Source organism: Salmo trutta, chromosome 23 (genome assembly GCF_901001165.1).
Source record: "Salmo trutta chromosome 23, fSalTru1.1, whole genome shotgun sequence".
Lineage (NCBI taxonomy): Eukaryota > Metazoa > Chordata > Actinopteri > Salmoniformes > Salmonidae > Salmo > Salmo trutta.
The window spans coordinates 9756445-9783856 of NC_042979.1; the positions used below are offsets into that span (position 1 = coordinate 9756445).

Genomic DNA, 27412 nt, shown 5'->3' on the forward strand with positions numbered 1-27412 from the left:
AGAACTAAGCGATTTAAAAATCGCCATCCATTCCTCCTACAGCGCGTGCGCAAACGGAAAATGTGTGTTGTGTCGCGTGTCTGGTGACGTTTCAACAGTCGACTCGTTCTGAAGTCTCCGGTGCCGAGGCCTAGGTAATTTTTGTTGTTGTAAAAATTTCCAACCAATGTCCATTTTTTGTGCCCGTTTGGAGCGGGGTCTGGACCTTATGAGGCATTTTCGCTGGGGGTAGACTGCGGAAGAAAACCACAATAGTTGGAAAAGCCAGCAAGTTGTAGGAACTAACGCCATCGCGAGGAAATAAGGATTGAAAAAATATGACATCTCGGAGGTAACGTAAACCTTAAGGACTGATCATGGAAAACAATCTGATGATGGTAGTTAGCTAGCTAACTAGCCTGTCGGCTAGCATTAGCCTAGAACTGTTTACACTTACAAGATTATCCCAGTGATTTAATGCATACATGTGATAATCAGTAACGACCTAATAATAAAAGTCGTATTTGTCAAGGATGTGCCTTGCCGGTGTTTTGAAGTCAGCGTAGTAGTAGTAGTAGTAGTAGTAGTAGTAGTAGTAGTAGTAGTAGTAGTTAGCTAGCTAGCTAGTTAAGTAAGTTCTTTATTGGGCAATAACATCTGTGAAATTGAAGCGACTTTTTTGAATGTGAACTCTTTTTAAAAGCTATCTGCCCAGGATATGCGGTTCAATGCATCTGGTTCAGTTTGGAGGACAGGCTTGTTATTCAGAAAGATACCCAACATAATTATAGACTGTAAATACATATATGTTTAATATCCCTCACTTCTCTCATGCAATTTTTCCTGATAAATCAGGATTTCCTGATCATTCTCACATCCTTTAATCATACATCATTGACCCTCCCCCAAATCAATATCTTCTTTCTCCAGAATAACATTGTTGTGCCCATGACATTCCTGAATACAGGCTGTATTCAGGCCACATATGTTCTCTAGGCTAGGCTACCTGTGAACTCTGTGATTTATGACTGCTTGTTATCTGCCCAAGGGTAAGTCAAGGGCTCTGAACCCAGCTGGGTAGATGACTCACTGGCATTTACAATAGAGTTATGATGAAATCCAAATAAAAGTCTAGACAGGACAAGGACAGGCACCTTGATGTTTAAGCTGGTCATGGATGTGGTGTAGTCCACAAATCTGTTGTGTCCGGATACGTTTCTTTGAATTTATGCTGTGTCACCTATTACTTCAAATGCACTTAACTAGCTAGTTTACCTGTGGTGGTGGTGATGTTGTTGTGGTGTTCAGGTGGTTCCACCCCAATATCACGGGGGTGGAGGCTGAGAATCTGCTGCTGACCCGGGGGGTGGACGGGAGCTTCCTGGCCCGACCCAGCAAGAGCAACCCTGGAGACTTCACCCTCTCTGTCAGGTGAGTTACTGTAGCACCAGACACTAGAGCTACTGTAGGCTGGGTTGACACTGATATATAAAAAAGGAGTCTATTTAGTTTAGTTACGCCTAAAGCATACAAAGTAAACAAGAAAATGCTTTCCCCATTATATTGTATTATAAATGAATAGGCAAATTGAAGATAACATTTCACCATCGCCTGGGTGGTGGGGGTTCATATTTCCCTTTCTATTATTCCTGTGTTCCCCTGGGCAGACGTAACGGAGCTGTCACCCACATTAAGATCCAGAACACAGGGGATTACTATGACCTGTACGGGGGGGAGAAGTTTGCTACCCTGGCTGAGCTGGTTCAGTACTACATGGAGCACCACGGCCAACTCAAGGAGAAGAATGGAGACGTCATCGAGCTCAAATACCCCCTCAACTGTGCTGACCCCACCTCTGAGAGGTGAACACTGACACAACATGCGTGTTTGTCTCCTGTTTGTCTGTGTGTGTATATACCGCTCTAGCCTGCGTGTCAGTTCGTCAGTAGAGTTCTATAAACTGTATTTATCTCTGTGTGTGTGTGTCCCAGGTGGTTCCATGGTCACCTGTCAGGCCGCGAGGCTGAGAAGCTGCTGACAGAGAAGGGGAAGAATGGTAGTTTCCTGGTCAGAGAGAGCCAGAGCCACCCTGGAGACTTCGTTCTGTCCGTCCGTACCGGCGACGACAAGACAGACAGCAGCGACGGCAAGCCTAAGGTCACGCACGTCATGATCCGCTGCCAGGTATAGTAGTATTATTCATTGTTTTTGTGCTTTACTCCTTCCCTCCCTCCCTCGATCAAAGTAGGGTTCGCGTCTTTGGACTGTTGTAAATTAGGTTTTAGAGGTGAATGGTGTTTAATGTCAATATTTGTTACATAATGAGTGCCGCATACCAATGAGCAGAAGTTGGGATACTTTAAGTGGCCTGGAATGTTGTCATAAGGTTGTGATACTGACATAAATACAGATAAGGGATATTACTGGCATACTGTATGACCTGTTTGTCTGGCCTTGAGTTTACAGAGAGCTGAGAACTAAAGCAGTGATAATGTGGCCTTGGATGTGGCGTATGCCACGGATACACTACATGTTATCTCCGGCAGCGTTTGGAACTGCCGACCGGCTGTCAAGAACAGCGAGTTCATCTCAACCTTTACTGCCCTTCAGTCCCTTGACTTTTTAGCCCTGATTTAACCTTTATTTAACTAGGCAAGTTAGTTAAGAACAAATTCTTATTTTACCATGTCGGCCTACCCTCTGCCAAACCTTCCCCTAACCCGGACGACGCTGGGCCAATTGTGTGTCGTCCTGTGGCGCGGGATCGAACCAGGGTCTGTAGTGATGCAGTGCCTTAGACCGCTGTGCCACTCTGGAGCCCCTAAATGATGGAGACATGGATCACCCCAGAGAACACTGCTACACCAGCTGTTCTCGCTTAATCTGGCTACGTGTTCTCTCATAGTAACTTGGCTCCATCATATCCTCACCTGGTCTCTCCTATCATTGCTATGTGGCTGACGCTCAACAACTTTTCTCCTTCCCCGTTCTGACACCCAGGTGGCGACAAGCATCTCTGCGTGCCTGGCAGATATTTCAGCTTGGTTGTCATCCCACCTCCACAAGCTCAACCTTGACGAGACAGGGCTCCTCTACCTCCTGGGGAAGGCAGTCCCGCTCCGAGACCTCTCCATCACGGTTGACAACTCCACGGTGTCCCCCTCACAGAGTGAAAAAAACCTTGGCGTGAACCTGGACAACACCCTGCCGTTCTCTGCAAACATCAAACTAGTGACTCGCTCCTGCAGGTTCATGCTCTACAACATCTGTAGAGTACGACCTTACCTCACATAGGAAGCGGTGCAGGTCCTAATCCAGGAACTTGTCATCTCCTGTCCGGACTACTGCAACTCGCTGTTGGCTGGGCTCCTTGTTTGTGCCATCAAACCCCTGCAACTTATCCAGAACACCGCAGCCTGCCTCGTGTTCAACCTTCCTAAGTTCTCCCATGTCACCCCGCTCCTCCGCACACTCCACTGGCTTCCAGTCGAAGCTCGCATCCCCGACAAGACCATGGTGCTTACCTACGGAACAGCAAGAGTAACTGCCCCTCCCTACCTTCAGGCTATGCTCAAACCTTACACCCCAACCTGAGTACTCCGTTCTGCCACCTCAGGTCTCTTGGCCCTCCCACCCGTTCCCGCTCAGCCCGGACAAAGCTCTTCTCTGTCCTGGCACCGCAATGGTGGAATCAGCTTCCTCCTGAAGCTAGGACAGCAGAGCCCCTGCCCATCTACTGAAAACATCTGAAACCCTACCTCTTCAAAGAGTCTTAAATAATCCCACAGAGATATGTGGTTGTCCCATCTAGTTATTTTAATATCAATGCACTAACTGTAAGTCGCTCTGGATAAGAGCGTCTGCTAAATGACAAAAGGTTATTTGATTATTTTGAACATTTACATATCTCTTTAGGTAAAACATCATCATAATGGGATCATCACCAGTAAGTTTTGTTGTTTTGTGTTCCTCAGCATGACCTGAAGTATGACGTGGGTGGAGGAGAGAAGTTTGATTCTCTGACAGACCTGGTAGAGCACTATAAGAAGAACCCCATGGTGGAGACACTGGGCACAGTGCTGCAACTCAAACAGGTGTTTATTCAGCTTGCTGTCGCTGTCAGATCTCATTCCCCAGATCTTGATAAATGTGCTAATCACACCCAAGGCCCTTTGTCTTTCAGAAACATTTCTTGTGTCTCTAAACTTGTGTATGTTCTTTCCCCAGCCCCTGAACACCACTCGTATCAACGCAGCGGAGATCGAGAGTAGAGTGAGAGAGCTTAGTAAACTGGCCGAGGCCACGGACAAGGTCAAACAGGGCTTCTGGGAAGAGTTTGAGGTAAAAAAAAAAAACACGCGTCATTGCATTTCAAAATAGATATTTAATGTAGTATTGTTCTCATATCAGGAAAGTTTTTATACAGTTATACATCCTAAGCTATATATTTTTCTCCCTCCCAGACTTTGCAGCAGCAGGAGTGTAAGCTGCTCTACAGCCGCAAGGAGGGACAGAGAGCAGAGAACAAGAACAAGAACCGATACAAGAACATTCTTCCCTGTGAGAACACACACACACGCATCCTCCCCTATCAAATATCACCGTTGACTGACCACCCTGTTGTTGCCGTTATGCATAGCCTGGATATTAGTTAGTCTGATTCAAATCGTGTCCTCTCCTCCCTGTTTCCTCTAGTTGATCACACTCGTGTGGTGCTGAACGATGGGGATGGATCTGAGGCTGGTTCTGACTATATCAATGCCAATCTCATCATGGTAGTAACGGACGTCATGGTAGGCAAGACAAACTTATTTTCACTATTTCAGTTAAGTCATTAAAATCGATCAATCCTAGCACATTTTTGGGCTCATTCAGTAGTTTTTACCCGATTTAAGTAGAATCATGTTAAAAAAATGTTTAAAGTACCATTTATAGTCCTAAAACAGGTGACAATGATACTGTTGCTGTTTCCTATTGTCATGTATTTGTGATTTCTAGCCTAGTGTCAGTGCTGGTTTTAAATGTAGAAATCCATCATCTATATGCTGAAATAAGTCATATGTTGAAGACCAAGACATATAAAAAGAACTCCTGACAAACACGTGTCACGCTTGTGTTCAGATTACTTGTATTTTTCAAAATGATTAACATAACTGCTCTCACACCAATATTTCACTTCGGACTGAAATTGATTAGCTTGTTCTACTGTAATCAATAGCGCACGCAAATTGATCACTCACATCAATATTGTATTAAAATCAATGGAACTTGGACAATAACCGCGGCGACATGTACCGTTTGCGCTCTTCTAAAAGACAAACCACAACGAACTTGGGTATACTACATATACCTTTCGAGAGATGAGAACCTGTAGGAGCCATTTTATCAACTAGATGGCCAATATGAAAATGGGAAACGCAGCACTTTTTTGACTGGATTATTTCAACGAATCATCACCTCACAGGTAGATCAAATGACAATTATCTGTGTCATTTGAGTTTGAAAATTACCACTGTGTTCAAAGTCTCGCGAAAGGACAGGCGCGTATGATTAAAATCAACGGCACCAAACCAAAGACGTGAATCTGTTTTTAAATCAATCGAACTTGATGACTATAAACTTTTATATTAACATCATCAATCTGAGGTAAAAAGGATGTGTAATTCCACACAATGAAAAAAGCAAGCTTGTGTACGGTAGTAACACAAACGTTCAACATTAGGGAAATTAGCTCCATGTCAAATTTTTATATGGCAAAATAATGAAAATGTGATATGGCAAAAATAATTTAACATGTCAATTTAGGATGATAGTATATGTTGCCCACTCACAAACTATTGCAAGAATTCCACCTGTTTCTCACTAATTGAACCATTTTGGAGAGTTTTATAATGCTCTTAAACACAATTTAACCGAACGCTCTAGACGAAAGCTTCTATAGTGTCTGTGCAGCAGGCGGAACTTTTGACGTCCTCAGTCATGGTAAACTCACTTTATCCTCAGGACCCACACCTGTCAGACACAGTAAATGACCTCATGGTAATCTCTACATACACTTAGACTCAGCTCGATTTTTAAACAGTCTGCAATTTCCTGTATGCGACAGCTCTACAAAATGCTTAGGCAAGCTTACTGTATCAGTTTGTGCTGTATCTTGTTTTTTAAAAATATATATTTTTTGAAAGTGTGGAGTGTACTGCTAGCTGACCGATGTGTGCTACTTTGCGTTGCGCATAGTCTGCTTCCCTCTGCCACAGTGTGTTCCAACCCACACTACATTCAACACAGCTCCCGTCTCTGTAGAACTCTGTGTTCTTTCTCTCTCTCTAGCCGGAGTTGGAGTCCAAGTGTAACAGCACCAAGCCGAAGAAGTCGTACATCGCCACGCAGGGCTGTCTACAGAACACCATCAGTGACTTCTGGAGGATGGTGTTCCAGGAGAACTCCCGGGTCATCGTCATGACTACCAAGGAGGTGGAGAGGGGAAAGGTAACTGGCTGACTGGGTCTCCATTCCGAGCATCTCTGGAAACCAGGAGGGCTGCTTCGTAGGTTTATCAGTGTGCATTTTCGCTGAGGTTTTGGAGCAGGAGTATTGGAAGTGAATAGACGTCCGTTTTCTATTTGTGTGTTTGATTTGGTCGCCGTTTGTGTGTTATCTCCCTGCAGAGTAAGTGTGTGAAGTACTGGCCAGACGTGTCAGCTCTGAAGGAGTATGGAATCATGCGTGTCCGCAACGTCAAAGAGACGTCCGCTCACGACTACATCCTGCGAGAGCTCAAACTGTCCAAGGTCGGACAGGTGAGAGGAGAGGACTGTGTTTTTGGAAGTGCACCGTACGGGTGTGTGTTGACTGTGTCTGAGCATGCGTGATACTTAAACATGTGTGTGTGTGTTCCAGGGTAACACAGAGCGGACAGTGTGGCAGTACCATTTCAGAGCGTGGCCGGACCATGGTGTCCCTACAGACCCCGGTGGCGTTCTGGACTTCCTAGAGGAGGTCAACCTCAAACAGGAGAGCATTCTAGAGGCTGGACCCATAGTGGTGCACTGCAGGTACACACGAGCACATACACACACACACACACATGAGACAGTTGTGTATTGTTGCCATCTAATTCTCTCTCTCTCTCCAGTGCTGGTATCGGGCGGACAGGAACGTTCATAGTGATTGACATCCTCATTGACGTCATCAGGGAAAAAGGTGAGTGCAAATGCACAATCTATTTGTGCTTGATGAGATGGTCTCCATAAAGAAAGCTTCCGCTTCGTTCAGACCCCGTGGGTGTCTGTGTCTGCTGTATAACCTCTTCTGTACAAATACATTTAAAAAAATGCATGAAATGTATTCACTACTGTAAGTCTTTCTGGATAAGAGCGTCTGCTAAATGACTAAAATGTAAAAATGTAAAATGTTCTGTGACTCTAGGAGTGGACTGTGACATAGACGTTCCTAAGAGCATCCAGATGGTTCGTTCCCAGCGGTCTGGGATGGTTCAGACTGAGGCCCAGTACAGGTTCATCTACATGGCTGTCCAGCACTACATAGAGACACTGCAGAGACGCATAGAGGAGGAACAGGTATGTGTATGTCTGTGTGTGTTTTGTCAGTATGAGTGGTTGTAGAAGTATTTCTCTAACCTTCTCCTTTCCGTCTGTCTTTAACAGAAGAGTAAGATAAAAGGGAGGGAGTACACCAACATTAAGTATTCTCTGTCTGACCTGACGGGGGGAGACCAGCTGCAGAGCCCTCTGCCTCCCTGCACCCCCAGCCCCACCCCCAACTGCACAGAGTGAGTACCTACCCACAACCAGTTGTGGGGAAAAAGTACACAATTGTCATACTTGAGTAAAAGTAAAGATACCTTTATTAGAAAATGACTCAAGTAAAAATGAAAGTCACCCTAAAATACTACTTGTGTAAAAGTCAAAGTAATGACCTTTTAAATATACTTAAGTATTAAATGTAAATGTAATTTCTAAAATATTCTTAAGTATCAAAAGTAGAACTATAAATCCTCTCAAATTCCTTATATTAAGCAAACCAGAGGAAACAAGTTATCATTTTTATTTATTTACAGATAGCCAGGGGCACAGTCCAACAATTGGATATAATTTACAAATGAAGCATGTGTGTTTAGTGAGTCCTCCAGATCAGACGCAGTAGGGATGACCAGGGATGTTCTCTTGATAGGAGAATTGGACCATTTTCCTGTCCTGCTAAGAATTCAAAATGTTTAGAGTACTTTTGGGGTGTCAGGGAAAATGTATGGAGTAAAATGTACATTTTCTTTTCTTTGGGAATGTAGTGAAGTAAAAGTTGTCAAATATGAGTAGTAAAGTACAGATACCCCAAAACACTACTTGAGTAGTACTTTAAAGTACCAACTACTATACTCAAACTAACACTTAGCTAGTCAGTTTCAGTTGAGAAATACTTTTACTGATGCGTTTCTCTGTCTTTGGTTTATGTGTGTGTTTTCTCTTTTCTTTCCCTGCGTGTGTGTGTATAGGATGAGGGAGGACAGCTCTAGAGTGTATGAGAACGTCGGTCTGATGCAGCAGCAGAAGAGCTACAGATGAGATTCACCTTTGACCCCCACACTGTCCCAGGTAAATACAGGAACTGTGTCTTGAGTTCATTTTGCGGTTGTTACTTTTTTGTTTGTTATAAACGACCGGAATTCTCTCTCTCCCTCTCCTTCTCAGGAATCTGTTAAATTTTTGTTGCCAGCTGCACCTGAACACCTGAGACGTGATCACGATGACTACACGGAAAAGAAGAAAACGTAAAATAACGAAAAACTAAAATCTGAGAGAGGTCTGCGAGAACCGAGACTAACGGCGGGGTTTTTGTTCCCTTCCTCCTCCTCTGCTCCTTATCCTCGTCCACCCCTCTCTCTCCAGGAACAGTAGCCCTCTAGTCCCCTAAACCACTGTGATTATCTGGAGAGCCCTAACGAGCTTAATGACAGAACTTAATAACAAGCCTAAACCCCTAAACTTAACCTCAGCCTGAGTTTAGACCTTCTCAGACCAGACCCAGGCTGATTCTTGCAGTGCTCTGTTCTCAGCTCACTAGAGGGAGAATAACCTAGCTTACCTGTTCTGTTTGTCATTGTTCCACCCTCTCTTTTTGGCATGAATTGTTCTTCTGTCTTATTTCTTATTAACCAAAGGAAAGAAACGCATAGATCGTTTGTTTATTGGGAAGTAGTGAGATGAGTGAGCCCTTCTCAGAGTTGAGAAAAAAGGCCTGTGCCAAAATGGCTTCATCCAACATCTCGGCCAATCAGTGGTCTCCCTCTGCCTGGTTAAACCAGAGTATGGGGGGGGGACACTGTTTGCAGAGAAAAAAGGGATACTTCCAGTGGTAATATTGTTTGAATTTTTTTGTATCATGTTTTCTGTTACTGAAGGAAGAATTCTGGGTATTGTAGTGATGTCCTTTTTTTTTTTTATCTCCACCCCCCTCAAACTAGAGTCCAAATAACTTCCCAGTGGATTTCTATTCAGGATGTTGGGGAGGATTTTTTTGTTGTCTGTTTAAAGGCATATTGTTTTGGTTTATTTTTATTACATGTTTTTGTTGACATGTTTTTTGTTGTTGCCACAGTGATACTCAGTCTCCCTTGGTTACCATTCCCAAACTCGCACCCGATGTCCTTAACGTCGCATTCACATAGCAACGTAACAGCTCCAGCACAAGCCTTGTTCCTTGGGTGGAAATGGCGGCTAGAACTCCCAGGGTGCCTTGTGTTCCCACTAAGCACTAATGTGGGATCTGAGGGTTGTTTCTGGAGGTGAGGTCACCTCACCCCATACTGTTCGTAAGTGCTGTTATGACAACGAACAGAGGCGTTGTCTACAGCACCGACAGTGGGGGACGAGATTAGAGGTAGGGTGCTTCCTCCCAGGCTCTTCTGTTCCAAAGTTACTGTGGAAACTGTTTCAGAGTTTCTGGGGTAACTTGTTGTTTATGCCAGTCCGCCTAGCAACATGCATCGCCACGATGCTGCTGCCCCAAAAAAGTTTTACATTATTTCTTTTTTAAACAAACAATGATACTATTGCATTTTGTGTTTTTTTTTATTTTGTCTTCTTTTTAAAGATGAATGCCTATTGTGTACTTTTGAAGCACCACATGAACTTAATTTTCTCTGTTTCGAGAAGCTATACCGGCACATTTTTTATTTCTGGCAATTTTAGTTTTCATTGTCGTGGTTGTCATGGAAACTACAGGTCCACTGTTGGTTGGCCGGATTTAACTTGATAGGTTAAGGAGTGCCTGGTCGCTCTCTCTCTCTCACACACACACACACACAATTGCAATCAGCTGCAATTCCTTTGTTCTACATTTGTGTTTCACGGTTGAACATGCCGTTTCAGTCTCTGTTTATTATTTTGCTAGGTGCATCACACTAAACCACACTACTTTCTCGATCTGTTGTCCATATGAAACTAAGTGCTTATTGTCGACTACAGTATTCTGGAAAGGGTTGTTCCCAGGTTGATATATTAATTTAATGTGTTTTGTATGTACATTATTACCATGATAAAGTATCTACCCATTTCATTTCAAATGTGTAACATAACGTTAGCTTTTTCGCCAACACGCCTCCCCTTCTACACATTTGATTACTGTTTAAAGGTTATTGTTGTTTTTTTTTACATTGCAGCTCATTTCCTATATAGTGCAGTGCACTGTTAATGGCCAGAGCCTTATGAGGCCAGAAGTAGTAACCTATATAGGGAATATGGTGCCATTTCAGATCAGCCCTTTGGGTAATGCAGGGAGGGTTGAGGAGGAGGAAGTTGTTGTGATCTTCTGTATGTCCAGGGTTATGTTCTCATTCATCCCCCTTTTCCCTAAAGTGTGCACTTGTTCACTCCCCCTCGTTGTGTTTAAAAAAATATTGGATTGATCTGTGTAAGTTTGCTGTCTTGGCGATGAGGGAGGTCTAGAACGTTCCTTTTCTCAGCCTATCTGGGGCTCCAGGTACAAGTTACCCCTAAGCACTGATCTAGGATCAGCTTTGCCACCCCAAGACCTAAGCTTGACCATTCAGAGGAAACCTATTTAACTGACTAGATCAATGTCTAAGGGCAACTTCATCCTATTCTGGGGAGGAGTTGTTCTTCTGAATGGTTAGTTTGTTTCTCTCCTTTGACTGAGTTCTGGGATCGTTAGTATCCACTGTGCTGTGTGTAGTGAGCCGTTCATTGTACTGTAGGTTGTGTGTTTGTCGAACACTAGTCTGTGGTGTGCTTCTGGTGTTTTTGTGTATCGTGGTGCGTTAGGATGTGTGTGTGTGTGTGTGTGTGTGTGTGTGTGTGTGTGTGTGAAAGGGTGTGTGCGCGAGAGAGGGTGCGTGTCCAGAGAATACTGGCGTTTCAGCTGCCTGCTCCTCGATGCCTGGTCATCTCTTCTGGATTCTGTTTTTCTCTGATCACGATGAAATGGCTTTTTCACTTGTTTCCTGTTTGTTTCTGTCCCGTAAAGCGTTTACATGCATAGACGTGCCTCCCTATGCATATGCATTACATGTGTTGGTTATAGTCTGAGAAACCAGTGCTCTTCAGTCTCACCTCCATACTTAACAACCTGAAAACACTTTTTCATGTGAACTCCTGTCAACCCTGACAGCATACAACAACAAAAAAGGAAAAATGTTGAACGCAATGCAAACAAACAAAACAAACTATATTTTTTAACTTGTATATTGTACATGAATATCTTGTAGAGGAGAATGTACTTACTAAACATATCTAATTGCCAATAAGATAAACTGTCTGTGTATTCTAATAGCTCTCTACCCTGTGTCGTGGAGTTGGAGCTTTCTCACAAAGCTTAAGAGGTTTATCGTATTGTGTTTCATTGCAGGTAACCTGGGTAACTTCCTTGATAACGATAATAAACGGCAATGCTCATGCCTCAAAACGTTTCCCTCCTGTTGTTATTGGCACTCCGATGAATAGAAAGACGTCACACTGCACAGTCAGTCAGTTACACACACTGATTTAAAGAGCTAAAGCCGTCAAGCGTCCCTTATGCATTTTCAAGGATGTCATTTTCAGTTTGGGCGCATTCTTACAGAACCATGCAGCTAAGTTGATGAAGCCCCCAGCTAAGTGGCGGTGTAGTGCCAGCATCAGAGGTCTGACCAAGGTGCATTCATTAAAGAAACAGCACCTTGATGCTAAAGCATGTTGGCTTTTAATGATAAAATAGCACTTCCCGCTAATTATTTCCTCAGAGCTGCTGAGTACAGCACAGTAGCTCTTACATTCAGCTGTGGAAGCCTGCCAGCACTGTTGAGCAACCATTTATCTTGTAGCGTGCCCAGTTTCCAGGACTGTGTGTCCGTGCCTGCACGCGAGCGAGCCCCTAAGAACTGCCTTTGTATCCGTTCTTGCTCACTTCAATAGTAACGTTAACGACAAAGGATTTAAACAAGACATCTGACCTCGGATCTGTTCTTAGTGGGGATAACCTTCTCCCACTCTAAAGGTAAAAGAACTGTGTTGACTGTGATCATAAGAAAATCAACACTGGAGTACTCCAAGGAAACTCCCAAGTGTAACTGGGTGCAACGGAATGGGAATAGTTGCCTCTCTCCCATGTGATGTGTAGCCTAAGTCTTGGTCTCTGTTATGCCATAATCTCTGGCCAATCCTTCTTTCCGTCCTCCCAGTCTGAGGTCAGCAGTGTGTTGTACCCTCAGTAACATAGATTCCTAAAATGGTGGGGACGTTCTTTCTGCTCTGTGTTGGATCCTGTCTCCTGCTGCTGGTTGTGCTGAGGCCTCAGAGGCCCAGGAACTTCCCACCGGGACCACCGCCCATTCCCATATTTGGGAACGTTCTGCAGCTGAGCATGAAGAATCCTATGGCTGGCTTGGATAAGGTAAGTAAACGGAACGAGCACTCGAGAAAGTTGCAATGTTTTTATTTTCTTTATATTTTGGGGTTTTCAAAGGTGAAGTAGGCCATGAACAAACATGTAGGCTTTAGCTAAGCGAGCTAACAGTCTACTGTATTGTTTTCTAGCTGTCCGGAGAGTATGGTGAGGTGTACAGCCTGTTCCTGGGCTGGAGGCCTGCCGTGGTGCTCCATGGTCTACAGGCAGTACGGGAGGCACTGGTGACTAAATCCGTGGACTTCGCTGGACGACCACAGGGCATGATGATCAACCACGTTACAGAGGATAAAGGTGATATGTGTTAGCCCTGCAACAAGATATCATAGCATTTTATACTGCTGTCATATTACATTATACCACGTATTACATGGCAGTGTATTGCAATGATTTAGCTCTACCGAACCATGTTTTAATAGAGGTTTCTAGAGATTAGAGGTATATTGTGGCTCAGGCTCAGAAGATTAACCCAGTGTTTCACCACCACAGGTCTGATCATGGGTAACTACGGGGTGGTGTGGAAGGAGCACCGGCGCTTTGCTCTGACCACCATGAAGAACTTTGGTCTGGGGAAGAGATCCATGGAGGAGAGGATCCTGGAGGAGACGGATCACGTCTGCACTCGGCTGGGAGAGAATGCAGGTATCTAACCCTTCATTGGGGATCAAAAAAGGTGTTGTTGAATTGAACTGGATACTCAATGTAAACTTATTTGTAGAGGTTTTTAGAAGAAGAACTTTAATTACTGTCAAATGTGTTGGAAACAAACTTCTTCATAGCAACAGTGTGTTATTTGTCAGGTAAATCCTTGGACCCTGTGACTCTGGTCCACAGCGCTGCGTCCAACATCATCTGCTCGGTCCTGTTTGGGTATCGCTATGACTACCAGGACCCAGTCCTCTCCTTCGTCATCAACAGCTTCAAGGAGAACGCTCAGATTGCTAACGGACCCTGGGCTGCTGTGAGTTACAAATACAGTCCGTTTAACCTCTATTGCAGCATTAAAAGGTCACCGTTGTTGCGCGCAACATTTCTCAGATCCAACGTCTTTAATGTTTTCACCTGAAGTAGATATTTGGGGAATTCTATTCTTTATTTAGCTCTACGGACACTTATGTAGTCATTCATTAGGCCTTTATGTGTCATTCTCTATGTAGGTCTATGACACCTTCCCACTGCTGCGGCGGCTGCCCCTCCCCTTCCGGAGAGTGTTTGACAACTACAGAGCTCTGAAGAAACACACCGTGGAAATAGTGGAGCAGCACAAACGCACACGTGCACCCGGAGAGCCGCGAGACGTCGTAGACTGCTATCTGGATGAGATGGACAAGGTGTGTGTGTGTGTGTGTGTGTGTGTGTGTGTGTGTGTGTGTGTGTGTGTGTGTGTGTGTGTGTGTGTGTGTGTGTGTGTGTGTGTGTGTGTGTGTGTGTGTGTTATCCTGTCTTTAGTGTTAGATGACTGAATGTGTTTATACCACTGTCATTCCATTAAGTTAGAACAGATCTATCACATGTTCTCCAGAGAGGTCCAGAGGGGTGTGTGCTGGAAGAGGAGAGGTTGGTGATGTTACTACTGGACCTCCATTTCGCTGGGACTGACACTAGCTCCAATTCCATACTCACGGCGCTGCTCTACCTAGCTACACACACACACATACAGGGTGAGTGGATGCACACACACACCCTGGCTTTAGCTCAGTGGGCTAAAGTCAGTCTCATTGTCACTCAGGTGGCCCTGGGTTTGATACTCATTGGCTACGTCATGTTATCACTGCAAACTGTTCCTACATGAGCTGTCTGGCACAGGCCAGGACACGCATTAGCTTAAGACAGTCAGTCGGTCCCAACGGAGACTAACAAAAAGTATTAATTTCTCTCCCTTTGTCTTCTCTCTCTTTGACTCCATCCCTCACTCCCCAGCCCAATGTCAGACAGAGATAGACGGCGTTCTGGGGGGGAAGGAGAGAGTGTCGTTTGAGGACAGACACAGGATGCCCTATGTGATGGCCACTATCCATGAGACCCAGCGTCTAGCCAACATCGCACCGCTAGGGGTGTTTCATGCTACCATCAGACCCACCAAGCTCATGGGCTATGACATACCAGAGGTACACACACATATAACCTTTTAAATTACACACACACTCACACTCACACACACAAGGGACAGATCTAGTCAATGTTGGCCCTTTGGGGAACAAGGCTTGTGGGCTATAACATACCCAAGGTGATAAGTGACATTCACACACAAGCACACACACACACACGAGTACACACACACACACACACACACACACACACACACACACACACACACACACACACACACACACAAATGCATTGACCTTCAGCATTCAACATGTATGGTCATGAATTTGGCATTATCCTTCAGCTGTTATTGGCCTCTCTCCCCATCTCTTGGTGTTTTTCTCTCTCTTGCTCCCTGCCCACCTCTGTCTCCTACTACCTGTCTTTCTGCCTGTCTTCCCCTTATCATTCTATTTCTCTCCATCCCTCTGCCCCCCTTCACTCTCCTCTCTCTCCCTCCCTCCCCCTCTCACTCTCCTTCCCCATCCCTCTCTCCCTCCTCTCTCCCTCCTCTCTCTCTGTTTTTCCCTCGCTCTCTGGCAAAGGGGACTCTGGTTATCACCAACCTCACCTCTGTGCTCTTCGAGAGCAGCCAATGGGAGCGTCCAAATGACTTTAACCCTGCCCACTTCCTGAATGATGACGGGCAGTTTGTGAAACCAGAAGCCTTTGTGGTGTTCTCGGCAGGTAAAACTGATAATAAATAGCTTCTGACAACATGGCCACCAGTTCTATCAATCATATCAGTGCAGATGAATGAGAGGGGACTGGGAGAGACTATCGAGATGCAGTCTAAGATTATAGACAAGAATACTGTCATCTTATTCTCTAGAGAGAAACGGAGCTGCTCAGTGGATCTACAGGTGTCTGAGGTTTATTATGTAAATCCTGGGCTGTTTATGTAACTAGTGTTTCGTTCTGGATTTATATAACTGCTGTTGTTAGTTATGTAAACGTGACAAGTCATGCTTCAGCCCCTGCTGGCCAAGTAGACAGTTTTAATAAGCAAACAATCAGAGACAAAGAGAACAGAAACAGTGAAATTGGTAGTTAGGCCAGTGAGATTCTGTTCTCTGTCATGATGTTACTGATAATGTGGTGTGTGTGTGTCAGGTCCTCGTGTGTGTCTCGGGGAGCTGCTGGCACGTATGGAACTCTTCCTCATCCTGGTCACTCTGCTGCAGCGATTCCACTTCCTGTGGCCAGAGGATGCTGGGAACCCTGACCTTTCACCTGTGTTTGGGGGGATCCAGTCACCCAAACCCTACAGGGTATCAGTCAGACTGAGAGGAAACCAGGGAGCCTGATGGAGCCAGTGTTACTTTTAAATATGTCCCAATACCATTATGGAGTATGGAGGGGCTCCCTAAGGCACTACATCTCAGTGCTAGAGGTGTCACTTCTGACCCTGGTTCAATTCCAGGCTGCATCACAACCGGCCGTGATTGAGAGTCCCATAGGGCGGCGCACAATTGGCCCAGTGTCGTCCGGGTTAGGTTTAAAAATGGAGTGAAGCATTGTGATATTTTTTATTGTATTTGACAGCTATTCCATCATAAAATCTGTTTGGTTCATGTTTAAGTCATGTTTTTATAGCAAATGGCATGTGATCCACTGCCATGCATCATTTAGCCCTGTAAAGCTGTCTCGGGTTTGTTCTGTACCTCATTTAAATGCTGGCGCAGCTCTCCTGAATCAGCGGACTTTAAAAAGAGTAATACGTTATATAGCCTTTTGCCTGTGTTGGGGGGCAGGCGTGAGTTTTATATAGGCTTTTCAAGGGGGCAATGCCCGGTCAATTAGGCGGCCAATGTACCGTGGCGAGAGAGAGAATGCAGTAGCACTGCAGAACCTAGTCCACTGCAAGACCTAGTCTCTCCTCTGTCATGGCCAAGAACAACCTCAAGAGGGCTACAGTGAGATCACTGAATCACACACCCACACACACACAAACAAACCCTGTAGCAAGGACACTCTTTATTAAGACAGAATCAGTGAATGAGTAACCTCAGCAGGGGGCCAGGAGGGTCAGTTGGAATATTTCCTCTCCCTCATATTCTAATCTCTATTCTAATGGATTAGAACATTCTGGAGTAGGACCTTGCATTTGAATTGTGGACTATTGTATTCAGATTGTATGGAACAGAATAATGCTTGCAGCTGAGTTGCTCAGAGGGAAATAACGAATAGGACTATAAATAGAAGGCTAGTAAATAGGAAGAAGCTGCCTCATATGGTATGGTGGATAAAACACCTGGGCATGCACAGTTAACCTGATAGGTTAAACAAGGGATTATCATTACAGATTCACCTGATAGGTTAATCAAGGGATTATCATTAGAGATTCACCTGATAGGTTAATCAAGGGATTATCATTAGAGATTCACCTGATAGGTTAAACAAGGGATTATCATTAGAGATTCACCTGATAGGTTAATCAAGGGATTATCATTAGAGATTCACCTGATAGGTTAATCAAGGGATTATCATTAGAGATTCACCTGATAGGTTAATCAAGGGATTATCATTAGGGTACAGCAATGATGATGAGGATGTGTCATAATCCTTATCATCATCATCATCAATTCATTGTAATGAACAACAACACATAGCACCATTTTATCAAAAGAAAAAAAGGCATAGAAAATCCAGGGGTACACATTTAGTGAACACTACAGTGCATCTTCATCACCATCATCATAGGGAGCTCCTCCACTCCTCACAGAAGAACCTTTCATCTCCTGTGTGGGAGGGGTTTCCCTCCTGTGGGTACCGTAGCTGCCTTTATCCCCCCCGTTTATCCGTTCAGCGCGCGACTGAGCGTGAGGGGGCGGGGTTCAGGGCTCGTGGCTTTAAATGAGGAGGTCGGACTACTCGGTCGCGTGCGAGTGGAGGGAGTGTTTGTGGACTGTTGTGGAAAGAGCGCTCCTATAGAAATTGTGACAGTCGCACAGAGGCAGGACGCTTTATTTGATGTTTCTCTCTCCATCTCTATTTCTCTTACATCTCCAATCTCTGTAGGAGGAAGAAAAACATTTAAAAGAACTGTTGGAGAAGTGTCAGGTAAGAGAAGTGAGAGCATTTTGATTGTGTGTCAGTATGTGGTTGATTGGGGGGAAAAAAGATGACGTTAGATTAGGACTCGACAAGAATGAATTGACCTATATGGATTGCAAGAATCCATCATTCAGGATATGCCATGTCTGAGAAAATTATACATCTTGTGGACATTTGAGAGGAAAAAAAAAAGGTTGACTTATGTGAACATAGAAAATGACTTCTATTCATTCTATTCCTCCCTTTCCAGTAATTTAATGCCCCACTCTGTGTCACCACTGCAGGACATCATTTATTACAGTGAGATCCACAAAGGGCTGCATACTGAAATGACAGGAGAGGTTGATGTCTCTGTAACCTCAGTCTCCAGCCTCTTGTGGGTATATTGACACAAAAAGACTTGGACTTAATACCTTCTGGGGATAGAAGAGTGGTTCTTAAGGGGCAACGAGGTTCTTAAGGGGCAATATGCTAAACAAAAGCTTTCCTTGCCATGATCTCTTCAGGCCATATTCTCCCCCTTCCTTCACTATGGACTCATATACATTTGACGTGTCAAGCTGCAAGTGCACCGATAGAAAAAGCAAGACGATGTCAAGTCAGCTACAGCAGAAACAGACAGTCAGGACAGATAGTGTGGAGTCTCTCCCCGTTACTCCCCATTGCACCGACAGCCACTGTTTCAGACCTGTCTCACACGCACACTTACTCCGAACTAGCCAGTCTGTAAATGAGGTGAGGGAGCCTTCAGTTGCTAACTATAACACATACTGGCAGCAGAGAAAGGTCAAGATAAAGAACAATGTGAAAGAGGAGAGAAGCAAGTCAAAGAATAACATTTTTTTCATGCTACAAGGTATGTGCTTGCCTGCATGCATGAGTGTGGAGAGGTCAAAGGTCAGGTTATGATTCCCTATAGAACATGCTCTAGCTGCAGTATATTGATCAGCTCTTATTTTCCCATGGTCTACAATCCCCTGTGATAGGTATTATTGACCGTGTGTGTGTGTGTGTGTGTGTGTGTGTGTGTGTGTGTGTGTGTGTGTGTGTGGGATGGAGAGTTAGGCGCTGACTGAGGTGCTGAAACTGACATTGCTTACATCACTCACTCCAAACCCCCACTGCTGCTGAAGTCAGGGGAAATATTCACCAGGTTGGGGGTTTTACCCTCTTAGTAGACAGATTTAAAAGTGATACAGTGCAGATTGATCCCATGGGGTCATCTACTAAAACAGCAAGTTCAAGTGTATAGAATGGCGTCAGGCATGATATATATTGTCAGAAAGTCTTCAATCTTTCCCCTTGTCTTTTTGTAGTTGGACTCTTGGCTGTAATATAGTGTTCCTGTATTGGCACTGCTGCAGCCTGCAATATACAGTAGCGCTCCTGGAAAAGCACTCAAAGTGATCCATTACTCCGCAGTAGAAAGAGCAAGAGGGAGTTTGTCCTAGTTTTACAATGGTAAGATAAGACAGTGCTGCTGGACTTAATTACAATCTGCCGTGGACATTTATCACCCTAGAAAATAATTAAGATGGTGAGAGACGGATGTAGATGGCTGCTGTAGTTGTTTATGAGAGCATGATGTTGGAGTCTGGTTTGGCACTGTCTGTATAGCACTGCACTGTCTGTATACTCTCCAGCTGGAGATGATGATGAGCTGGGAAGGATGGAGTACTCAGCCATGTTGTAATGCCAAACATGCTATCAGTCGTTACTCCGTTACTACTGCAGTGCAGTAGCAGGCTGCTACTGCTACTATTACTATTATTATTACTACTACTACTATTGCTACTAGTACTACTACTATTACAACTACTACTGCTACTATTGCTACAATTACTACTTCTAGTACTACTATTACTATGATTATTACTACTACTATTACTACTACTAGTACTACTACTACTATTGCTACTAGTACTGCTACTAGTACTAGTACTACTACTAGTACTACTATTACTACTAGCACTACTACTAGTACTACTAGCACTACTACTACTAATACTATTACTACTACTATAACTACTAACCCTTACCCTAAACCTAACCGCTAACCCTAATTGTAACCCTAAACCTAACCCTAAACTTAAAATGGCCTTCACGAGGGAGAATTTTCTTTGTTTTACTATCCTTGCGGGGACTTTCCGGTACCTGGAAGATAATAATATTTCTTGGGCACACACACACACACACACACACACAACCACTACCTACCTATGTAGAAAAGAATGGGAAAGGATAGCCTGCTGCCATTGCTTATTCGTTTCATACATTATGGACTCTCCATGATGATAAATGGAGGTCAGGGTTGTGGTGAACTCAATTCCAACCTAATCCATTTAACCAATCAACTCACATTCATGAGTTGGACAGTTTCCCATTGCTTTCAATGAGAATTTTCCACCTCATTTCATCCAGGATGTTGGAATGTATTTTCGTCAGTTTGGCACAGTTGGAACCTACAGTAATTGACTTCCTGCCCCAAATCTGCAGGGAAAGCGATTGTCATCCACTGCTTCCCTGGCTAGCTCTCTCATGACAGGGTTTGAAAAACAGATATTCTCCGGCACAACAAAGTGTGACCAGAGGTGATTTAATTAGCAATGCACCATCAGTATGTTTGGAGAGTGTATAGCCGTGAAGGGTGGTGGTGTTGTGCGTATGTGGAAGCAGTAGGGCGTGTTAGATGCTGAATCAGGCGGTTGCATATCCTTAGTGAATATTAAGGCGTGTCCATTTCCTCTGAGTACCATACTGTTAATACGTTTTGTGACAGTCGTCCCCTGGCTGGGAAAATGAATGTGTGACTATAACTATAGATCCATTCTGAACCTGAGACCTGAGCTGAATGTTGACGCTGCATGGCCACACAGCCGTATCTGAAAGAGAGGGTAGAACTACACACGTCCATGAGCTGGATAGAAATAGAGCAACAAATGACAAAATCTTTGGCACATTATTCCCAGTATTGGACACACCATTTCTTACAGAGAGGTACCCTACTGGTTCTGAGAAGTACCCTTCAAAGGTGACTAACTCTCCTCCTGGAGAGCTACTTGGTATGCAGGAATGTGCAGGACTTTTGATCCCATGAGTAGGGTTGCCAGTGGCGATTTTAGCATGTATATCTTGGTGCGGCCAAACAAACTAAAAATGTTTTTAGATGCATGCCAGCAAAGCCACTGCACAACACAACACTAAACATTGCATTAATTGCACTATAACAGTGAGAAACGGTGCCCACAAACTGTTAGGTCCTAACAACTGTTAGGGCCTAGATAAAGCTGTCCCAACAGCAGAGGTTTCTATTCAGCACCATGGAGTGAATCCTTACCACTGCTACACCTGTCTGTCAGCAGAGCCTTGTCTGGCAGCGAAACAGTTCATTCAGCCTCATTTACTGCCTTTAAAAAAAACATAGCCGATATGGCTGACTTGCTTAAACAAATGTGGTTTCTACTGACAATTGAGATGTACAAACTATGGCATAAGGGAACGATGAGCGGATAAGAAGCAATCCGTCATTTTGATTAAGACAATAATGAGCAAGCTAAGATGGACGTAGTCAATATAACTATTTGTTCAGCACTTTTGAAATGTACAGCGTGAGAATTCAGAACATGGGCCATTCTTACAGTATTCTCCCTGTACACCAAGTTAGAACCGTAGTCAGTTGTACAACTGAATGCCTTCAACTGAAATGTGTCTTCCACATTTAACCCAACCCCTCTGAATCAGAGAGGTACGGGGGGCTGCTTTAATCGACATCCACGTCTTTGGCTCCCGATATAAGCAGACAATGAAAGCTATTACAATATTCAATGATTACATTTCTCTAAAACTGGTTATAGGCTACATTTGCACCACCAAGTCAGAACAGTAGCCTAAGTTATGATGGGGAAAGGGATCAAATTATTAGGGTGAGGCACATGGGTTACTAACATCTTACTACACAACATACACTTAGTATTACTTTCTTAGCTACAGTATACATATCTCCCTGGCATATTACATCATTTATGCTGCTGTACACAAAACATTTTTGGGCTCACCTTGTTGTGCTGTGCTCACTTAAACAGGAAGGTGGCGCTGTGGTCCTTCTTGTGGGCAAATTTTGTCATCAAACATTGTCATCAAAGTCTGGCATTGTCTGGATTTATGGTGCTTTCAAGACAACTGGGAACTCTGGAAAAAAACAAGGTCGAATCATGACGTCAGTGGTCTTTAGGTCGGAGCTCTAGAAAGAGGCCAGAGTTCCCGACTTGGAATTCTGAGTTGGATGAGCGTTCAAAATGTATTTTCCCAGTCGGAGCTTGATATTTTCAGAGTTCCAGTTGTCTTGAACTCACTGAAGTCTGAGATTTCCCAGTTCCAAGTTTCCAGTTGTTTTGAATGCGTCAGAAGTCCATGGTGTTGCATGTGAATGTTTATCCTTTTAAGCTTGGAAAAGAGACCCTTAATAAGGATAGGTGTCCCGCTAGCAGGACAACTTCCGGTAAAACTGGAGGGCGCGCAATTCAAATAAATAATCATAAATATTATGGATTTTAAACATTTAGGCACATAAAAGTGTCTTACATCGGCTGAAAGCTTCAATTCTTGTTAATCTAACTGCACTGTCAGATTTACAGTAGCTATTACAGCGAAAACATGCCATGCGATTGTTTGAGGATGGCGCCCCACATCAAAATATTTTTCCACCGCACAGGTTTCATACATTCACATATAACAATTAAATATTCACTTACTTTTTGAAAATCTTCCTCTGATGTGTCATCCTATGGATCCCAGTTATAACATATAGTGTCGTTTTGTTAGATAAAATCCTTCTTTATATCCCAAAAAGTCTGTTTAGTTGGCACAATCGATTTGAGTAATCCACTCGTTCAACTTGCAGAGAAAGGAATCTGAAAATATGTTTCTATTTACTCCTCAGATACCCTAAAATGTTATCAAACTATAATATTTATTTCGGAAAGAAGTATGTTTAATAGGAAACTGATTTTAGCAGGTGCGTAATGTCTTCATGGCGTGCGCAAACATGAATTTCCAAGACTTTGTCTTTCTACTAAAACTGTTATTTCTTATTCAATTTTGAAGTTACAAGCCTGTAACCTTGAACATAGACTGCAGACGCCCCATGGAAGCCATAGGAATTGCATCCAGGGAGTTTTCAATATGACCTTTCTCTTGCATTTCTAAGAGGATGGTCTCTCTCAAAAACAAATCTTCTTTCCAATGGTACCAATTATATGCATATCCTGGCTTCAGGGCCTGAGCTACAGGCAGTTTACTTTGGCCACGTCATTCAGGCAAGAAGTGGAGAAAAAAGGGGCCAAGCCCTAAGAAGTTAAACCCAGACTTGGAACACACAGCCTCTCCACTGAATAGCAGGCTAGTGATTAATTTGCAATGCTTGCAGTTAGCCATTGATTCCTTCCAAACCACTCATTGCTGAATTTGCAACTTGTTGTGTAATGTTTATGTCCAATGGCCGATGAGCACCGATACTTTTTATCTTTAATTTGTCTTCATACTACAAGGATTGAAAAGGATTTGCCAGTAGATTGTCAACCTCATTCATGATGATGACTACTGGCTAAGATTTTGAAAGTATGATTTTGACATGATCAGTCCAATAAAAAGCATGAGCTGGCGCACACCTAGAGAAAATGATTTAATGTGGAGGTGCTGACTAACGGAAAACAAACTATAAGCTATAAAAACAGAGAGAGTCGCACACCACATATATATATATATATATATAAGCTCCCAGTAATTTATTGGGTAAAAAAACACCAACGTTATGGCATCACTGTAATGTTATGAATGCTTGAACCAGTTTATGTAGACAAACAGTGCAATTCGTACAATCAATGACAATAGTGAGGGGTGTGTCGTAATTGCTACAGTAGGTTGATCAGAATGAACCGAGCGAAACTGTTAAAAGACAATAGCTCACAGCATATTGAATATATGTCATTGTTATCATTAGCATAACATTAACATTATTGTTTCATTCAATTTGACCTATATATTTAAATATTTCCAATTTCATTAATGTTTTGTAATCTTTTGGTTCAACCATAGTGCATAATAGGCATCATCAACAGGGGGAACATTGGGTGTACTCTGATAAGCTGTAGAAAGAATACATTCATTTACAAGACCTGTTCACAGAAATTATAATTGTTCATAAGAAGGGTGATGAGATAGATTACCCCCTTTGTCTTGCATGAGATGATACCCCTAACAGGAATTTTTCGATCTGTATGTGGATGTCTGTTTTTGTAGTGCTATTGCACTGTGCGCATGAGCCACATTTGTAGTTCCCATTTGGAATGGATGTCAAGAGTGTCTGAGTGGGCTCAGGGATCAGGTCAGATATCACCAAGCTGTCCCCAATATTGTGACCACTCTTATTGACCACCAGTGGGGGTTCCTTGAAGAGGTGTGCAATTTTATTTTCCTTAAAGTATACTTTTTATGTTACTGTCCCCACTACAACATAAATACTCAAATACATGTCATTTTGTCCTTCTGCTTCTTCTGGGCAGTGCAAATATGGCCGACCGTTGGCTTCAAAGCCTCTCACTGGCCAATACATAGCATCAGTAATCCAGAAGTTTATATATATCATTGTTCCTTCCTGAAGATGTGTCTCTGGGGACCTTCTTCTTCCCCTTTATATCTCCTTCTATCTATCTCTTCTTCATCTATCCTTCTCTTCGTCTCTTTATCCACCCACCTCTGACCTCTACTACTCCTTGTTCTCTTTCTATCCCTCACTCATGAACCTCTTCCATCACTGACTGACCAATGGCTCAATGCTATGGATAATGGCAGGTTTGTGGGTGTACTATTTTTAGATTTCAGTGCAGCATTTTATTTAGTGGATCATGAAATAATTTTGACAAAATTATTGCATTATGGAGGCAGCATTGAATTGGTTACAGTCATATCTAACTGACAGGAAACAGTCCACCTATATCAATGAGTTGTTTTCTTCCCCTCATGCTTTAAACTGTGGAATACCGCAGGGCAGCTGCCTTGGGCCCCTTCTTTACTTAATATATACCAATGACCTTACTTATGTCTCATCTGAAACTCAAACTACTATATTTGCAGATTATACTACAGTTTATACATCAAGACAATCGGTTCAACAGGTATAGCAAGCTCTACAAGTAGATCTGGGAAATATCAGGGAGTGGGTTTGCCGGAACAAACCTGTTTTGAACACCAAGAAAACCAAGGTTATGTTGGTCTGTTCTACCAGGAAAAGGTCAACACAGCATGGGATACAATTAAGTACGAGGGGAGTAAAAATTGAGGAAGTGGCAGAAACCAAACTACTAGGGGTGCAGTGTCTCAAATAACTAATCTATGTAAAAAATATATATATATTACATGCATGATCAGAAGGATAGCTAAATATTTACCGGGAAAGATTCTTAAGCAAACAACCCAAGCATTAATTGGGAGTCAGGTGAACTATTGTTCTGTGTTCTGGGGAAATGCATCAGCAAGTGAAATTAGGAGGCTGCAGATTGAACAGAAACAAGAAGCAAGGATTGTTTTAAGGTGGAGATATGGTTCTTCTGTTTTAGTCATGCACAATGCTCTTGGTATCAGGTTTGAAGGTAGATGCAAAGGTACAGGACGGCAGACCAGCTCAGGGTCAGGCAGAAGTAGGTAATCCAGAGATGGGGCAAAGTTACAGGACGGCAGGCAGGCTCAGGGGCAGGCAGAGTGGTCAGGCAGACGGGCTCAGAAACAGGACAGGGTCAAAACCAGGAGGGCAAGGAAAAGAGAGACTGGGGAAAGCAGGAGCTGAGAAAAAACGCTGGTTGACTTGATAAACAAGACGAACTGGTAACAGACAAACAGAACACAGGTATAAATACACAGGGGATAATGGGGAAGATGGGTGACACCTGGTGGGGGTGGAGACAATCACAAAGACAGGTGAAACAGATCAGGATGTGACAGTACCCCCCCCCCCCCCCTAGGGGCGCCACCTGGCGTCCTACCTGACCAAATACTTAGTGGCCTCTGGCCGTGTTGAAGGCGGTCTTCCACTCATCCCCCTCCCGTTTCCGCACCAGGTGGTAGGCATTCCGTAGATCCAGCTTGGAAAACATGGTGGCCCCCTGGAGCTGCTCGAAGGCCGAGGAGATGAGTGGTAGCGGGTAGCGGTTCTTCACCGTTATGCCATTGAGTCCCCGGTAGTCGATGCACGGGCATAGGCTCTTGTCTATGCACAGGTATAGGCTCTTGTCCCTCCACAAAGAACCCTGTGCCGGCGGGAGAGGATGAAGGACGTATAAATCCTGCAGCTAGGGAGTCCCCAATGTAGGTGTCCATAGCCTTGGTCTCTGGTCACGATAGAAAGTACAGTTGTCCCGGGGGCGGAGTGGTGCTAGGGAAAAGGTCAACTCTTAAAAGGAGTGCTCCTAATCTCAGCTTGTTACCTGTATAAAAGACACCTGTCCACAGAAGCAATCAATCAGATTCCAAACTCTCCACCATGGCCAAGACCAAAGAGCTCTCCAAGGATGTCAGGGACAAGATTGTAGACCTACACAAGGCTGGAATGGGCTACAAAACCGTCGCCAAGCAGCTTGGTGAGAAGGTGACAACAGTTGGTGCGATTATTCGCAAATGGAAGAAACACAAAAGAACTGTCAATCTCCCTCGGCCTGGGGCTCCATGCAAGATCTCACCTCGTGGAGTTGCAGTGATCATGAGAACGGTGAGGAATCAGCCCAGAACTACACGGGAGGATCTTGTCAATGATCTCAAGGCAGCTGGGACCAGAGTCACCAAGAAAACAATTGGTAACACACTACGCTGTGAAGGACTGAAATCCTGCAGCGCCGGCAAGGTCCCCCTGCTCAAGAAAGCACATATACATGCCTGTCTGAAGTTTGCCAATGAACATCTGAACGATTCAGAGGACAACTGGGTGAAAGTGTTGTGGTCAGATGAGACCAAAATGGAGCTCTTTGGCATCAACTCAACTTGCCGTGTTTGGAGGAGGAGGAATGCTGCTTATGACCCCAAGAAGACCATCCCCACTGTCAAACATGGAGGTGGAAACATTATGCTTTGGGGGTGTTTTTCTGCTAAGGGGACAGGACAACTTCACCGCATCAAAGGGACGATGGACGGGGCCATGTACCGTCAAATCCTGGGTGAGAACCTCCTTCCCTCAGCCATGGCATTGAAAATGGGTCGTGGATGGGTATTCCAGCATGACAATGACCCAAAACACACGGCCAAGGCAACAAAGGAGTAGCTCAAGAAGAAGCACATTAAGGTCCTGGAGTGGCCTAGCCAGTCTCCAGACATTAATCCCATAGAA

At 43.9% G+C, this 27412-nt stretch overlaps 3 protein-coding genes across 4 annotated transcripts in view; all 3 read left to right on the plus strand.

The window, feature by feature from the left end:
- Nucleotides 1-71: 71 nt before the first annotated feature.
- LOC115159262 (tyrosine-protein phosphatase non-receptor type 11) lies at nucleotides 72-11922 on the plus strand. Its single transcript, XM_029708815.1, has 16 exons — nucleotides 72-331; nucleotides 1288-1410; nucleotides 1647-1841; nucleotides 1971-2163; nucleotides 3954-4073; nucleotides 4207-4320; nucleotides 4443-4539; nucleotides 4675-4772; nucleotides 6310-6468; nucleotides 6648-6779; nucleotides 6880-7034; nucleotides 7115-7182; nucleotides 7408-7559; nucleotides 7647-7771; nucleotides 8492-8591; nucleotides 8688-11922. The coding sequence occupies exons 1-15, from the start codon at nucleotides 318-320 to the stop codon at nucleotides 8559-8561; spliced, it is 1815 nt and encodes a 604-aa protein (XP_029564675.1). The 5' UTR covers nucleotides 72-317; the 3' UTR covers nucleotides 8562-8591; nucleotides 8688-11922.
- Nucleotides 11923-12683: 761 nt separating this feature from the next.
- LOC115159267 (cytochrome P450 2D15-like) lies at nucleotides 12684-16559 on the plus strand. The gene is made up of 9 exons (XM_029708823.1): nucleotides 12684-12885; nucleotides 13029-13191; nucleotides 13387-13539; nucleotides 13698-13858; nucleotides 14055-14228; nucleotides 14420-14558; nucleotides 14818-15005; nucleotides 15531-15672; nucleotides 16099-16559. The coding sequence occupies exons 1-9, from the start codon at nucleotides 12721-12723 to the stop codon at nucleotides 16290-16292; spliced, it is 1479 nt and encodes a 492-aa protein (XP_029564683.1). The 5' UTR covers nucleotides 12684-12720; the 3' UTR covers nucleotides 16293-16559.
- A 1289-nt stretch (nucleotides 16560-17848) lies between these two features.
- LOC115159265 (rabphilin-3A) overlaps nucleotides 17849-27412 on the plus strand; it is a 65576-nt gene continuing 56012 nt past the window's right edge. For both annotated transcript variants that reach the window (XM_029708818.1, XM_029708819.1), the window contains exon 1: nucleotides 17849-18048. The gene's annotated coding sequence lies outside the window, so the exon portion shown is untranslated. The remainder of the gene's footprint in view (nucleotides 18049-27412) is intronic.

Excerpts from the sequence above, each read along its gene's own strand:
- LOC115159267 (XM_029708823.1), top strand. The coding sequence starts at position 12,721 with ATGGTGGGGACGTTCTTTCTGCTCTGTGTTGGATCCTGTCTCCTGCTG. Across the intron at positions 13,192-13,386 it reads CCACGTTACAGAGGATAAAG|GTCTGATCATGGGTAACTAC; the intron begins GTGATATGTGTT and ends TCACCACCACAG. Across the intron at positions 14,229-14,419 it reads ATCTGGATGAGATGGACAAG|AGAGGTCCAGAGGGGTGTGT; the intron begins GTGTGTGTGTGT and ends CATGTTCTCCAG.
- LOC115159262 (XM_029708815.1), top strand. Across the intron at positions 4,321-4,442 it reads GCTTCTGGGAAGAGTTTGAG|ACTTTGCAGCAGCAGGAGTG; the intron begins GTAAAAAAAAAA and ends TCTCCCTCCCAG. Across the intron at positions 7,035-7,114 it reads CCCATAGTGGTGCACTGCAG|TGCTGGTATCGGGCGGACAG; the intron begins GTACACACGAGC and ends CTCTCTCTCCAG.